Here is a 16,147-nt window from a genome sequence, read left to right on the forward strand (position 1 = left end):
ACTTGTTGGGTAGGAATATTTGGAGGATTAGGAGCACTAGAGGATGCACAATTTGCCTTCACTGAATATGCCAGAAGACAAGTGTTTGGACGAAGTCCATATACTCTTCCTTTTTTTGCTCCTCCAACTGTTTCAATCCAAGTTTTCAGTAGTTGTTCATCTGGTATAGTTTTTAATATATCCACAACATTCTCTTCGCTAGTTTTATCTCCTTCCTCATCTTCATTTGTTGCCATGTTTCTTTCCATGTCTGCATCATCTATTTCAAAACTTTCTTCATTCCTTGATGTTGAAGTTTCACCTACCTTCTCCTTAATAATCTCTGTAAATGTATTCTAAAAAAAATTATAATTATTAGTTATCACATAGAATATCAAAGTCTCCAAGTAGCAAATCTTAATAGAGCAGTCACATTTGTTCTGTAATGAAAAAAATGAACAACAGAGAAATAGACTTCTGTAACTAAAGAAGTAGATGAAGAAATAGACTTCTCTAATAAGTAGAGAATTATATATATATATATATATATATATATATATATATATATATAATATTCATTTAATTATAGATGGCCATCTAATTAATCTTATTTTCATGAGGTGCACCAGAGAAGGTGCTATAAAATTATTGAATGTTTCTCAAATCTAGAGTGTGCAAAGACTTAGAAGTTTTTTTTATACATCATAGATAAAAAATAGTAGGGTAAGACCTAAGAGGGTGTTTATGATATTCTACCATGATAGTGTCCATGAACAACAACTCTAACACTACTCCTAGAGATATATTCTTGGGACATAAGAGAAGAGTCGCAATAGCATGTCGGCAGCAACATAATAACAACGCAGACAATAAGAATACAGAATAGACAAAATTATTTACCATTCACTTTCAGTTAAACCACTTTCTCAGTTTGAAAAGCATAAAGTAAACAAATATATAGACAAGTTTTTGATAGTTTAAGTTCCAACAACTTGAGATGATTTTTAAAAGTATCAAACTAAGAAGAAAAGTAATTTTTTTCCTTACTTCTTTTCTCAGGTTTTCAATAAGTGTAAAATTAATTTTTTGAAAAAGGCTTATCTTATCTGACTCTTATTTCAAATACTTCAGAGAGTAGGGAAGTGCTTGTCAATCATTCCATGTTAAAAGGTGAGTACTCACTATTTTTATAGCTTTGGATTCTATCTTTTTCACTTAAATATTTTGTTTGATATTGTTCCACTATGCAGTAGTGCACCATCTTCTTGTTGATTAGAAAAAAACTAGGAAGACACAATTTGGTTACTTTTGTAATCTAGTTAGATCATGGATAAAAATTGAAGCACCCGATAGTTTGTCAACAATCTACAAGTACATCACAACTTTATCATTGTCTTATATATTTTTTTTAATATATCCATTTTCTTCAGTAGCTTTATTTGGCTTCAACACTTCAGACAAGTACTCAGTGCACATACATTTGGTGAAGGAAAAGTAATTATTAAAAATATTAGTCCATTTATTTGTATTTGTAATAATTTTTCAATGGTTAAGGAGAATCCTTAAGGAATTACAGTCTAAAGATAGATATACAGTTGTAAATATAAAAATACTTCCTACATCTGAAAACTTAGTACTTTTGATGCTCCCTAATTTCACTTCCCAAAATTCATTGAAGCTATATCTGAATGTGATAGAACTGTAATCTGACTACTACAAAAATATGTGCAGATAGTTAAGAAAAAGCAGCAATTTTATGTGCATCACTCCCTTGTCTTTTTTCGTCAATGCATCTGAATTATCATATTCTATGGATGGAGCTAATCTATAAAGAAAGCTTATCTACTGCAATAGTGTGAAGCAGATAAAGACTCAACAGGTGTTACAATGAAGAATGAGATAAAAACATATCCACATCCTTTCTGACTTTCCGCATATCCACTTTTTGTCATTTTTGGTTCTGTGAGTCTTCAGAAACAATTCATCATTATGAAGATCTTTTCCCGTTAACTCCTTCTACAATCATTAAAGATATTGTTAGTTTACAGGATAAATCATAAAATAAATTTAGACTAATACTGATAATACTAAAAGATAGAGAAATACATGTCTTCTTCTGTACTCAGCAAATGCAACTGATCCTCCGGTATGTAAGGAAGGACCTTCTCCATTATTAGATGACATTCTGTTCTTGGAGTTGATTGTTGATTTTTTTTTAAAAGCGTCAGATTCCCAATATTGCATCAAAGCGTCCCAGTGAACTTTAGCAATCCATCCGAGCATTTTCTTTGTTTTTGAAAATTCTCTTTTAGCTTTTCCCAAACTGTCACTTAACCTTTCACTTCCCACTTGCTCAAAAGTCCTTCGAATAAACACTTTGTCCTCACTAGTAAAGGAATATTTTTTCTGCAATTAGAAAGTAAAGATTAAATTTAATGTAGTTTATCAAGTTAAGTCAATTAATACAGTTAATTACAAATACCTCGAAGTCATTAAACTATCTATCTCGTACATGCTCCGGAACTTTGCTCCAACAATTTCATGATCCACTAAAGCTTTTCTTAAAGGCTATTGTTACATTCTGAACAGCTTCATGTGGGCAGAATATACAAAATAATCAATATAACATTTTATTCAAAGATTATTACATACAATATATTTTACCACAACTTATATAATTAGATTTACTTACGTATCTCTGTTTACTTTCAAGGATCTTATGCCACAAATAGTATCTCGTCTTGCATGTGGATTACTACTTCCATAAGATGCAAGTGTTTGTTCAGTTGAAACATCTTGAGGAGTTTCTTGTTGAGGACCAACATTCTGAGAAGAAGGGGGTGCTTGTTGACGACCAATATTCAGAGAAGCAGAATTTGTTGGTTGAGTAGGGACATTTTGAGACGTATGTGCAATCTGCCGAAAACTACTTTCATGAGACGAGTCAATGTGTTGGTTTGAACTTACCTGTTGAGATGTAGGGGTTGATGGTTTACTAATATCTGCCAGAGAAGTGTTCGGTAGCTGTTGGTAGCCTCCTCCCCCTTTATTAGATTTACCCCCACGACCTCCCCAACTACGTTTAGTGCCTCTTTCTCTTGTCATACTTCCTGATCAAAATCTAACAAGAAGAGTAGAATAATACACCAACCAACCAGAAGAAGTGAAATATAAAATAGGAGGTGTAGCACTAGAATTTGGCTGGGAGATGGATATCAGAGAAAAAGAGTTTTGGATGAATTCAGTTATGATGATATATACTCAATACTTCGGCACAGAGTTGCAGAAACATTTCTTATTCAGACATTACTAGAACATGTAGCTATTAACACCACCATTTATTGGGATAATGAACTAACATAAATTGAGAGGTCATTATAGTTGCTATGGGTCCATAATTCATTATATATTGATGGCCAGGAGTTCATTTGTAATTATATATCTGCTGATATGATTATTCAACAGTAATAGTCCAAGCTATTTCAGAAAGCAACCATCAAAAAATTAAGTTGTATAGTATTGAAATGCAACCTTGAGGTCATGGACAAACAAAACAAAAATTAAGCATGAAAAGCAGCAAAGCTCACAAAGAAAAGGTATGTGCAGAAATTATTGCAGTAAAAAATCATCTGCTATACCAGCAATAACAATAAAAGAAAACAGACAAAAAAGTTGCAGTAAAAAGCCATTTGCTATACCAATAATCTTATTATCATTCAATATCATCATTTTCACCATAATTTTGCTCAAATTTCATTCACTTTGTTCATCTTCTTCATCTTCATCTTCATCAGATTCATAATCAGATTCTTCTATCTCTTCATCATTTTCAATAGCATCAATATCATATGTTCTTTCAGTTTCAGCCGTCTCTTTTTCAATGTCATGTACTTCCAGTTCACCATTTTCATGGCGTAAGCAATCAAGATCATCAATGACATTTGGAAGTACTGTGGATAAATCCTCATCTTCTTGGTACAGGATATTTGGAGAATCAATACGGCTTCTAGCTTTTATTTTGCACACTGCCCACCAATCAACTCTATCTTTTCTTTTACTGGGATATTCTGCAAAATATACTTGTTGTGCTTGTTCAGCCAACACAAAAGGTTCATAGGCATAGCTCAAGAAACTTTTTTTATGATTGATATCGATTAGACCATAATGATTATGGACCTTCAGTCCTCGACCCAACGTTAGATCAAACCAATCACATTTGAATAACACAAGAGTAATTCTTTTCTTTGTCGGATTAGAATACTCTAGTTGTATCACATCAACGAGTAATCCATAGTAGTCACTTTCATAGTCACTCTAACTTTTTCCTTTGATGCACACACCACTATTCATAGTTGATTTGTTAGAGCCATATGTTAGAGTGTCGAACTTATAGCCATTCGTGAAATACTGCGGCCATGTTTCAATCCACTTATAAGGACCAGAAGCTAAGTCTTTCAACCGCTCATCAGTTATGTTATTAGCCGGATTAAGAGCCTATTAATAAAACAAATAGACCAATAGTATGTTTAGTTAAATATAAATTTTAAGTCAAGACAAATAAAGACTACAATTCTTTTATTCAATTGTTATTTACTCACATAAATTTCAAACCACTTGGCAAATCTACTATTTGTCTCTTTATCAATTTGCTTGAGGCTAATATTTTCAAAATTCCTTTTCAATTCATCTTCAAAGATACTACAAAAGCAATAAAATTATAGTTAAGTTAGCTCATTCATGTAATATATATGCACTATATTGGTCAAAAATATCAACTTACAGGACGAATTATTGAACCTCCTCACAATTTAACAAAACATACAACCGTGCCGCATCCCACTCATCATCGGTCAAATATCGACCTTCTTTCACCCCACTCAAACATCCTGGATGCAAAACGATGGACAAACAACCATCAAGTGCATCAACTTCATCTCCATCATCATTTCGAGTAACTTTATTAAGCCTAGTTTGCACGTTAGGCTGGAAATAATGGGAACTGAATGTTGAAATTTCTTGAATGATATAAGCTTCACATATTGATCCCTCGACACGAGCTCTATTTTTTGCCTTCTTTTTGTAAGTGTGAGACTCTTACCGCTCAAAAGGATACATCCACCAAAACTGAACTGGACCACCGACTATTGCTTCATATGCTAAATGAATCGGCAAATGTTCCATGGGATCAAAGAAACCAGGAGGAAATATTTTCTCTATCTTGCAAATTGTTATCTTTATGCTTTCTTGAAGCTTCTGTAAATCTTCTACTTTTAAAACAGTTGTACATAAACATTTAAAAAATAAGCTAATCTCTGTTAAGGCATTCCAAATTGGCTCTGGCAAAAAATCTCGAAATGCAATTGGTAGCAACCTTTCTAGAAATACATGACAATCGTGGCTCTTCATCCTTGATAATTTATAATCTTCCATGTCTACACATCTAGACAAATTGGAAGTATAACCATCTGGAAACCTTAAGCTTTTCACCCATTCACATACCAACTTTCTTTGTTCTTTTGCCAATGAATATGCTGCCTTTGGCTTTAAAATTTTCCCTTGATGCTCCGTCAATTCAAGCTCGGGACGATTGCAAAAAGTCTGCACATCCATTCTAGCTTTTAAATTATCCTTCGTTTTATCCTTTACATCCATTACTGTGTTGAATATATTATCAAACATATTTTTCTCGATATGCATCACATCGAGATTATGCCGAATAATATTCGTGCGCCAATATGGAAATTCCCAAAAAATACTTTGTTTTGTCCAGTTATGTTGATCCCCAAATCCTGGCAACTTATCGGAGGCGCGATCATCGAAAATATTTGGTAAGTCACGCACTTTGTTCCAAACTTCTTCACTAGACAACCTAGGAGAAGGAGCAGAGTGCTCAACTCTTCCTTTTAAAAATGATTTTTTATCCCTACGAAATGAATGACCTATTGGCAAAAATTGACGATGACAACCAAAAAATAAAGCTTTTCTTCCATCCTTTAAGTGAAACGCCTTACTTTTTCCCATACAACAAGGGCATGCCAAATGACCATGGGTGCTCCAACCAAACAACATTCCATAAGCTGGGAAGTCATTGAGAGTCCACATAAGTGCAGCTCGCATTTGAAAATTTTGTTTTTTATAAAGTCATAAGTCTCAACCCCATCAACCCATAATTACTTCAATTCATCAATAAGAGGTTGTAAGTATAAGTCTATATTCTTTCCGGGACCTTTTGGACCAGGAATGAGAAGACTTAAGAACATGTACGGGCTACTCATACACATTTCAGGTGGAAGATTGTATGGTGTAATGATTACTGGCCAACAAGAATAAGGATGGGCCATCTGCCCATATGGACTAAACCCATCAGCTGCAAGTCCAAGCCTAATATTTCGAGGCTCAGCTGCAAAGCCAGAATGGCACTGGTCAAACTTTTTCCATGCCTCTCCATCACTTGGATGACTCATTCCCCCAGGTTCTCGACGAGATTTCCAATGCCATATCATATTTTTAGCAGTCTTTGTTGACATATATAACCTCTGTAATCTCGGAGTTATAGGAAAATAACGTAGTACTTTATATGCAACATCTTTTTGCCTTCCATTGCCTCCTCTCTTAGGCTTATAACGTGGTTGTCCACACTTTGGACAATTCACTTTATCTTTATTACCCTTGTAATATAGGATACAATCTGTCTTGCATACATCTATCTTTTCATATCCTAGCTCAAGTTTTGCAACCATTTGTTTAGTCCTGTAGTAATCGTTAGGTAACTTAGCATCTTCAGGTAAGAGCTCCTTCAGAAATAGCAAAATTTGGTTATAGCAATTGTCACTCATGTTAAACTCGGACTTAATGTTCAGTAGCCTGCAGACCGCTGACAACGTAGAATGATTAACACATCCATCAAACAATGGCTCTTCTGAAGCTTTTAGCATATCAAAAAATTCTTGAGCATTTCGATTAGGAGGCTGTTCTTCTTCACCATCCAAATTAAATCCATCACTTTCAAAGTTGAAACTATGACCAATTGCATCCAATACCATAGTGCGATACGAATTTTCTGTTGTTATCTCAGGACCTATTTCTTTTTCTGTATTCCTACTAGGTTGAGGTCTAGAAATTGATATAAAAGACTCTCCATGTGATTCCCATTGATAATAGTTAGGCATGAAACCATACTTGTACAGATGTGCTCTAACATCATGAGGTTCAAGAAACCCACTAATGTTTCTACATCTTGAACATGGATACCTTATACTCCCATTAGAAACGAAAGTCATGTTGTATTAATGCAAATTCTACAAATCCCTGCACACCCTCTAGGAACTCAGTAGTGACTCCTTTTCGACTAGGCACTAGTCTATTATACATCCATATACGATCAGTTCTAAAGGAATTCATGCTTCCTATCTATCAAACAATGACAAAACAGAAACACTATTTAAGTACTTTATAATATATTAATTATTTCACCAATTTAAGCAGATTGATAGCACCAAATCTGGAAGAGTTCACCAATTTAAGTAGATTGATAGCACCAAATCTGGAAGAATAAAGAGAAGAGAACTAGTAGAGGTTGCCTCGGTTTTCTATTAAATACATGTTTGTAAGTGGAGTTTATTTATTTTAAAAAGTATATCACTTCAGCTTTGTTTTCTAGTAAACTTACAAAAGGCACATAAGCTTCTTTTTCCCCCCTATCATATATTAAAAATATAAGATTATATTAATTTTATTCTTCTTCAGTTATCATGTTGCCCTCTTTGAAAATAATTTTACTTGGTTAACCATAGGAATAATATATCTTCATTATTTTTTTTCTCAAACCCAGAAATAGTTGTTCAATAAAAATATAAGGACAACAATCTAATAATCACCAGAAACCAAACAATACATATACGTAGAAGCATCTTATATCACATTATTGAAAGTTCAGTTCTATAATAAAATAGGAAATATGAATCGTTGGGGGAATTGTTCTCTCTTAGTTCACAGTTAATACTAAATTAAACGACGACAAGAATTCCTGGTGCTAGGAAGGTATTGATCACTCACGATAAATTAAACACTCACAAAAAGACCTATTTGCAGATATGCTTTAAGTACCAGAGAAATTCTTACCAGAAGCTTACAAGCGACAGCGATAGCAAGTTGTCTCCCTTCACTGAATTAGAAGATGATAGTTGAGGGTTTAGAGGGATGAAGAGATGTGGAAGAGTGCGTGGATGTTTAGCGGTTTTTAAGGATTTGAGATACATAGTTCTATTAAAATAATATTACTAAAGATTTTAAGCGCCAACGGACTTATTTTTAATTGCTATAAATTAGCTACACCTTCCTGCTAGATAGCTAATCTGGATTCTTTCACGAAAAGGTATTTTATTTCTAAATCTCCTAAAAGATATTCTAGATGAATTCTCCACAAATTTAATTAGGATGGTGAGATAGGATAAGAAATAATGACGGGACAAAGTCATCATTTTAATTATACATAGAAAAATTATTTTAAATATGTGGGTTGTGGCCACACCAATTTTGATAAATTTTTATATTTAAACATTCGTAATTAATAAATTGCCATAATAATAATAATAATAATTTTCTTGAGATTAACTTGGATTCGTCCAGAGCTAAACAAAATATTAGTAACATATTGGAATTTCCCGCTAAAGTTTAGCTATAGATTTGGCAAGGAAACATCCTTAGCTACTTTTTAGCTAGAGATTAGCAACGGAATATATTCCTAGCTAATAAATAAAGTTCCTTAGGAAAAATAATTAGCGCCAAAATAGAATTCCCTCTAACATTTAGCTATAGATTAGTTAGGAGACTTTCCTTGCTAACACATTGCTAGGGATTTGCTACGGATTATGCCCCTATCTAACCTATGATCTTTTGGAAAAATAAATTTAGCGCTAAATTAGAATTCCCGCTAAAAATTAGCTATAACTTTGGCTTGGAAAAATCTCTAGCTATGTTTTAGCAAGGAATGGTCCCTAGCTAATTCCTATCTATATTATGACTAGATTCTTAATCGAAAACATTTGCAAGGAAATGTGACTTTTCTAGCTAAATTCCTAGATAAAGGTGCATATTAGCTAGGGATATGTGTATCCAAGCTAAATTCCATAGATAATGTCCTGTTTTCTTGAAGTGAAGAGGTCTCGTGGCCGGGTAATTCCAGTGGTGTTCCTTCTGGGGGACAATCCTATCACAACAGGGGTCGACCTTATAGGCCCGCTCAGATGGCTTATCTAGCTCATCATGGTGCATCATCTATCCATGGTTCATACAGTGCTCGACTGAGTCAGTCTTCTCTTAGTGCACTTCCAGCTCAGAGTTCATCTCGTGCACCATCATTTTAGGGTCTATCTGTACCAGGTTATTCTGGTAGTTATTCTGGTTCTCGAGGTCCGCCCCAAAACTCGCCACCATTCTTTGAGAGGGATTGCTATAAGTGTGAAGAGCTGGGTCATGTGATGAAATATTGTCCATGCCTTTCGCGAGGTCTAGTTCAGCAGAAAAGTCAGGCTATGACTCCTGCACCAGTTGCTTCACCACCAGCCTAGTAGCTCGGGGTGGGGCTCAGTCAGCTAGGGGTCGCCCAAGAGTGGGAGGCCGATCAAGTGGCGGTCAGCCCCGATTCTATGCTATTCCTGTCAGGCCAGGTGCCATTGCTTCAGATGCGGTAATCACATGTATTGTCTTAGTGTGCCACAAGAAAGCTTCTATATTATTTGACCCTGGTTTCACATATTTTTATGTATCATCATATTTTATTCATTTTTTGGATATGCCCCGTGAGTCCTTAGTTTCACTTGTTCGTGTATCTATACCGGTGGGCGATACTCTTATTGTGGACCGTGTGTATCGGTCGTGTGTAGTAACTATTGGGGGATTTGAGACTATAGTGGATCTCTTATTGTTTAGTATAGTTGATTTCTATGTAATCTTGGGTATGGATTGGTTGTCTCCATGTCATGCTATTCTGGACTATCACGCAAAAATTATGACATTGGCGATACCGGGATTGCCGAGGGTCGAGTGGAGAGGTTCTCTAGATTATGTTCCTAGCAGGGTAATTTCTCATTTGAAGGTCCAACGGATGGTTGGGAAGGGGTGTTTGTCATATTTGGCCTTTGTGAGAGATGTTGATGCAGACACCCCTAGTATTGATTCCGTACCGGTAGTGTGAGACTTTTCGGATGTATTTCTTGCAGACCTACCAGGTATGCCACCCGACAGGGATATTGATTTTGGTATTGACTTAGTGTCGGGAACTCAGCCTATTTCTATTCCTCTGTATCGTATGTCACCAGTTAAATTGAAAGAATTGAAAGAGCAACTTCAAGAACTTCTTGATAAGGGGTTTATTAGGCCTAGTGTGTCTCCTTGGGGTGCACCAGTTCTATTTGTAAAAAAGAAAGATGGTAATATATGGATGTGCATTGACTACAGGAAGTTGAACAAAGTTACAATCAAGAACAAGTATCCCTTGCCATGTATTGATGATTTATTTGACCAGCTTCACGGAGCGAAGGTGTTCTTTAAAATTGATTTCAGATTTGGGTATCACCAGTTAAAAATTCGGGATTCGGATATTCTAAAGACGGTATTCAGGACCTCTTATGGTCACTATGAATTTCTCATGATGTCTTTTGGGCTGACCGATGCCCCAGCAGCATTTATGTACTTGATGAACAGTATATTCCAGCCATATCTTGATTTATTTGTCATAGTATTTATTGATGATATCCAAGTGTACTCGCATAGTCAGGAGGAGCATGCATAACACTTGAGTATTGTATTACAGAGGCTGAGAGATGAGAAACTTTATGCCAAATTATCCAAGTGTGAGTTCTAGCCTAGTTTGGTGGCATTCTTAGGACACCTAGTCTCCAGTGAGGGAATTAAGATGGATCCGAAGAAGATAGAGGCAGTTCAAAGTTGGCCCAGGCCATCTTCAGCTACTGATATTCGGAGTTTTCTTGGCTTGTCCGGGTATTATCATCGCTTTGTAGAGAGCTTCTCGTCTATTGCATCGCCCTTAACTAAATTGACCCAGAAAGGTGCTCCATTCAGGTGGTCAGATGAGTGTGAAGAGAGCTTTCAGAAGCTCAAGACTGCCTTGACCACAACTCTAGTTTTAGTTTTGCCTTCAGCTTTAGGATCTTATACAGTGTATTATGATGCTTCTCGTATCAGTATTTGGTGTGTCTTAATGCATGAGCGTAGAGTGATTGCTTATGTTTCGTGCCAAGTGAAGCCACATGAAAAGAACTACCTTATTCACGATTTAAAATTGGTAGCCATCGTTCATGCATTGAAGATTTGGAGGCACTATCTCTACGTTGTGTCTTTTGAGGTATTTAGAGATCATCTGAGTCTTCAACACTTATTCAAACAAAAGGATATAAATTTGAGGCAGCGAAGATGGTTGGAGTATCTAAAGGACTATGATATTACCATTATGTATCATCCCGGGAAGACCAATGTAGTGGCTGATGCCTTGAGTTGGAAGGCGGTGAGTATGGGTAGCTTTGCATTCATTACTGTTGGTGAATGGCCTCTTGCAGTTGATGTTCAAACCTTGGCCAATCAGTTCATGATATTAGATGTTTCGGAGCCCAGTCGGTTTCTAGCTTGTGTGGTTTCTCGGTCTTCCTTATATGACCGTATCAGAGAGCGCCAGTATGATGATCCCCATTTGCTTGTCCTGAAGGACACAAATCAGCACGGTGATCCCAAAGATATTACTATTGGAGATGATTGGATGTTGAGGATGCAGGGTCGAATTTATGTGCCAAATGTAGAGGGACTGCGTGAGTTGATTCTTGAAGGAGCCCACAGTTCATGGTATTCCATTCATCCGGGTGCCACTAAGATGTATCAAGACTTGAGACAACGCTATTAGTGGAGAAGAATGAAGAAATATATAGTGGGGTTTATAGCTTGGTGTTTAAATTGTCAACAGGTGAAGTACGAGCATCAGATACCGAGCAGATTGCTTCAGAAACTTGAAATTCGAATGGAAATGGGAGTGTATTACCATGGACTTCGTAGTTGGACTCCCAAGGACTTTGCGAAAGTTTGATTCTATTTGGGTAATTGTGGATCGATTGACCAAGTCTGCACATTTTATTCCAGTGGGTACTACTTATTCTTCGGAGCGGTTGGTTGAGATATATATCCGCGAGATTGTTCGCCTACACGGTGTTCTAGTCTCCATCATTTCAGATCGGGGAACGCAGTTTACATCACAGTTTTGGAAAGTAGTACAGTGAGAATTGGGCACACAGGTTCATTTGAGTACAGCATTTCACCCTCAGACGGACGGACAGTCCGAGCACACAATTCAGATATTGGAAGATATGCTACACGCTTGTGTTATAGATTTTGTGGGTTATTGGGATCAGTGTCTTCAACTTGCAGAGTTATCTTACAATAACAGCTACCAATCGAGCATTCAGATGGCTCCGTATGAGGCTTTATATGGGAGCGGTGTCGGTCTCCAGTGGGTTGGTTTGAGCCCGGTGAGGCTAGGCTATTGGGTGCTGGTTTAGTTCAGGATGCTTTGGAAAAGGTTAGATTGATTCAGGATCAACTTTGCATGGCGCAGTCTAGACAGAAGAGTTATGACGGCCGGAAGGTTCGCGATGTTGCTTACATGGTAGGAGAGAAGGTATTACTCCGAGTTTCGCCTATGAAGGGTGTTATGAGATTTGGGAAGAAGGGCAAGTTGAGTCCTAGGTATATTGGGCCTTTTGAAATACTTAAGAAGATTGGAGGGGTGGCTTATGAACTTCCTTTTCTGCCTAGTCTATCGGGTATTTATCTAGTGTTTCATGTATCCATGCTCCAGAAGTATGTCGAAGATCCGTCTCATGTTTTGGATTTCAGTACGGTTCAATTGGATGGTAATTTGACTTATGATGTGGAACCGGTGGCTATTTTAGATCGGCAGGTTTGAAAGTTGAGGTCAAAGAACATAGCTTCAGTGAAAGTACAGTGGAGTGGCCAGCCAATCGAAGAAGCTACCTGGGAGATTGAGCGGGAGATGCGGAGAAAATATCCACACCTATTTGAGGCTCCAAGTATGATTCTGAACCCGGTCGAGGACGAACGTTTGTCTAAGAGGGGGAGAATGTAATGACCCGATCGGTCATTTTGAGTATTACAGCCCCGTTCCCCCATTTACTGCTCAATTTGTGCTTTACAGTTATTATGTGACTTGTCGGGGTAATTTGTTCGGGTCCGATGAGGTTTCGGAATAAATTGAGACACTTAGTCTCAAGTATGAAAACCTTAAGTTAAAAAGGTTAACCGGATGTTGGCTTATGTGTAAACGACCCCGGAATAGAGTTTTGATGATTCCAATAGCTCAGTATGGTAATTTTGAACTTAGGAGTGTGTCCGAAAAATTATTTGGAAGTACATAGCTAAATTAGGCTTAAAATGGCGAAAATAGGAAATTTAAGTTTGAAAGTTTGTCTGGAGAGTTGACCTTTTGATATCGGGGTCAGAATCCAGTTCTAAAAATTTTCATAGGTGCGTTATGTCATTTATGACTTGTGTGCAAAATTTGAGATCTATCGAACTTGATTTGATAGGTTTCAGCATCGAATGATTTGATAGATGCTAGCTAAATTAAGCTTGAATTGGGATATGATTTGTGGTTTTAACATTGTTTGATATGATTTGAGGCTTCGACTAAGTTCGTATGATATTTTAGGACTTGTTGGTATGTTTGGTTGAGGTCCCAGGGGCCTCGGGTGAGTTTCGGATGGTTAACTGATTGAATTTTGGACTTGGAAGATGGCTGAAGCTACAGATTTCTTGTGTCTGGATTCCTTCTTCGTGTACGCGATGGGAGTTCCGTGTTCGTGAAGGGTAGCTAGTGGAAGGTGAATAATTGTTCTTCGCATTCGTGAAGGGGGAGCCGCGTTCGCAAAGGACTAGGTAGGTGATGCATCGCGAACGCGTGAAGGGGGCCACATTCACGAATAGGAAGAAGAGGCAGCTGCGACCCCATGCATTTAGTCTTCGCATTTGCGAACTGGGTACCACATTCGCGAAGCTTAGGGTCAGATAGGCACCGCGTTGCCGAGTGGAGCTTCGCGATCGCAAATAAGCTTTTGGTAGCTGCGCAAATTTATGCTTCGCGAACGCGAGGCATCTTCCGCGTTCGCGAAGAAGGAATCGCTGGGCAGAGAGTTTAAGTTTTGAAAATGGGACTTCGTTCCATTTTCCATTTTTAACGATTTGGAGCTCGGAGAGAGGTGATTTTTCGGAGAATTTCAAGAGAAACAACGGTGTAAGTTCTTAACTCAATTTTGGTCAAATTACCCGAATCTATTGCTATTTTTAGCATTTAATTGGAGTTTTAAGTTGGAAAAAAATGTGAAAACCCTTACGTTTAAATTAAAATTTTGAGGGTCGAGTTGATGTCGGAATTTGGTAAATTTGGTATGGTTGTAACATTTATCGGATTCCGAGACGTGGGCCCCACCGATGATTTTTGAGTGGAATTTTGGATTTTGTCTGAAAAATTAGTATTTTCATACGGAATTAATTCTTATAATTTGTATTGACTGAATCGAATTAATTTTGTCTACATTCGAGGCGTTTGAAGGACGATTCGCGAGGCAAGGGCATATTGGAATAAAGAATTACACGATTTGAGGTAAGTAGCACTTCTAAACTTGGTTCTGAGGGTATGAATCCCTGAATTACGTGTTATATGAATTTTTTGGAGGTGACGCACATGTTAGGTGACGGGCGTATAAGCGTGCACCATAGAAATTGTGACTTAAATAAATTCCGTAGAGTTGCATAATCAAAGAATCATGTCATTATTCACATATTCCCCACGTGTTAGAGGAATTAAGCTGAGGCTCGTATTAAAGATCATATTTATGCTATGTGCCGATATTTTGGGACCCACAGGGTCGTGTTGATGTTGAATTAATTATTTTAAAATGAAAATTTCATACTCAGTCATGTTCATCCATTTGTGAGGATATTTATGGGATCGAGCTGCACACCGCAGCAGGCCATATCGGCTTTATGTTTATTATTATATGGATCGGGACTGCATGTTGTAGCAGGCCTTATAGACTTTATTATTATGGAATCGGACTGCACACCGCAGTAGGCCATATTGTCTTTATATAGCGCTTGGGCTGAAGGAGCCCCTCCAGAGTCTGCACACCCCACATTGAGCGCATATGATCTTATATTTGGGATGGACTTCCCAGGGAATGGAATTGCCTTATTTATTTATATTTGGGATGGACTTCCCAAGGCATGGAGTTGCTTTATTTATTTATAATTGTGATGAATTCTCTAGACATGGATCTTGTCCGAACCATTTATATTTGGTGATAAATCTACCCCTGGGCTGGATTGGCCTTAGACAGTACTGAGTGACTGACTGTCAGTTGATCTATATATATATATATGGGATGAATCTTCCCTGGGCTGGATTGGCCATATACAGTATTGAGTGATTGAGTATTTTGAGAATGTAAGCACACGAGTTTTCCATAGAGGTACAGCACATACAGCATGTACATTGGCATGTAGATATACATATGTCATATTCCTCATATCATTCAGAATTGACCTATTTTACTTGTACTAAGTTTATCTGTTGAACTTGATAGCATGCCTCAATTTCTGTACTGTTATTTCTATACTAGATTGTACTTATTGAGCTCGTTACTACTTTCAGCCTAAAGGTTAGCCTTGTTACTTATTGAGTTGGTTGTACTCATACTACACTCTGCACCTCGTGTGCAGATCCAGGTACTTCCGGACATGGCGGTTGCTAGTTTTGTTTGGAAGATTATCTGTTAGAGACTATCGAGGTAGCTGCTTGATGTTCGCAGACCTTGACTCTCTTTCCTTTTAGTTATTTGTACCATTCTACATTCCATATAGTATTTGTATCAGTGAGACTATGTTGTCATTTAGATGCTCATGTACTCAGTGACACCGGGTTTTGAGAGTATTTTATATCCGTATTTGTGAGATTTATTGTTAAATCTAAATATTATATTTTCAAACTTAAGATATTTTTATGATTTATTGAGGTAATCAGCTTACCTAGTATTGAGATAGGCGCCATCACGACATGTGAATTTTGGGTCGTGACAATTTTATTGCA

The 16,147-nt window shown here is 37.1% G+C and overlaps 2 protein-coding genes across 2 annotated transcripts; both read right to left on the bottom strand.

Annotated features, from left to right (window-relative positions):
* Positions 1-3,732: 3,732 nt before the first annotated feature.
* LOC138908412 (uncharacterized) lies at positions 3,733-6,096 on the bottom strand. Its single transcript, XM_070199078.1, has 5 exons — positions 5,078-6,096; positions 4,802-4,978; positions 4,578-4,677; positions 4,320-4,473; positions 3,733-4,241 (listed from the first exon to the last, which is right to left on the bottom strand). The coding sequence occupies exons 1-5, from the start codon at positions 6,094-6,096 to the stop codon at positions 3,733-3,735; spliced, it is 1,959 nt and encodes a 652-aa protein (XP_070055179.1).
* A 53-nt stretch (positions 6,097-6,149) lies between these two features.
* On the bottom strand, positions 6,150-7,259 carry LOC138908417 (uncharacterized). Its single transcript, XM_070199084.1, has one exon. It carries the CDS (start codon positions 7,257-7,259, stop codon positions 6,150-6,152), a length of 1,110 nt encoding a protein of 369 aa, XP_070055185.1.
* Positions 7,260-16,147: the final 8,888 nt, after the last annotated feature.

The sequence above is a fragment of the Nicotiana tomentosiformis genome, chromosome 1 (genome assembly GCF_000390325.3).
Source record: "Nicotiana tomentosiformis chromosome 1, ASM39032v3, whole genome shotgun sequence".
Classification (NCBI taxonomy): Eukaryota; Viridiplantae; Streptophyta; class Magnoliopsida; order Solanales; family Solanaceae; genus Nicotiana; species Nicotiana tomentosiformis.

Excerpts from the sequence above, each read along its gene's own strand:
- LOC138908412 (XM_070199078.1), bottom strand. The coding sequence starts at position 6,096 with ATGCGAGCTGCACTTATGTGGACTCTCAATGACTTCCCAGCTTATGGA. Across the intron at positions 4,979-5,077 it reads TGGATGTATCCTTTTGAGCG|TTCCCATTATTTCCAGCCTA; the intron begins GTAAGAGTCTCA and ends TTCAACATTCAG. Across the intron at positions 4,678-4,801 it reads GAGTGGGATGCGGCACGGTT|TATCTTTGAAGATGAATTGA; the intron begins GTATGTTTTGTT and ends TTGCTTTTGTAG.
- LOC138908417 (XM_070199084.1), bottom strand. The coding sequence starts at position 7,259 with ATGACTTTCGTTTCTAATGGGAGTATAAGGTATCCATGTTCAAGATGT.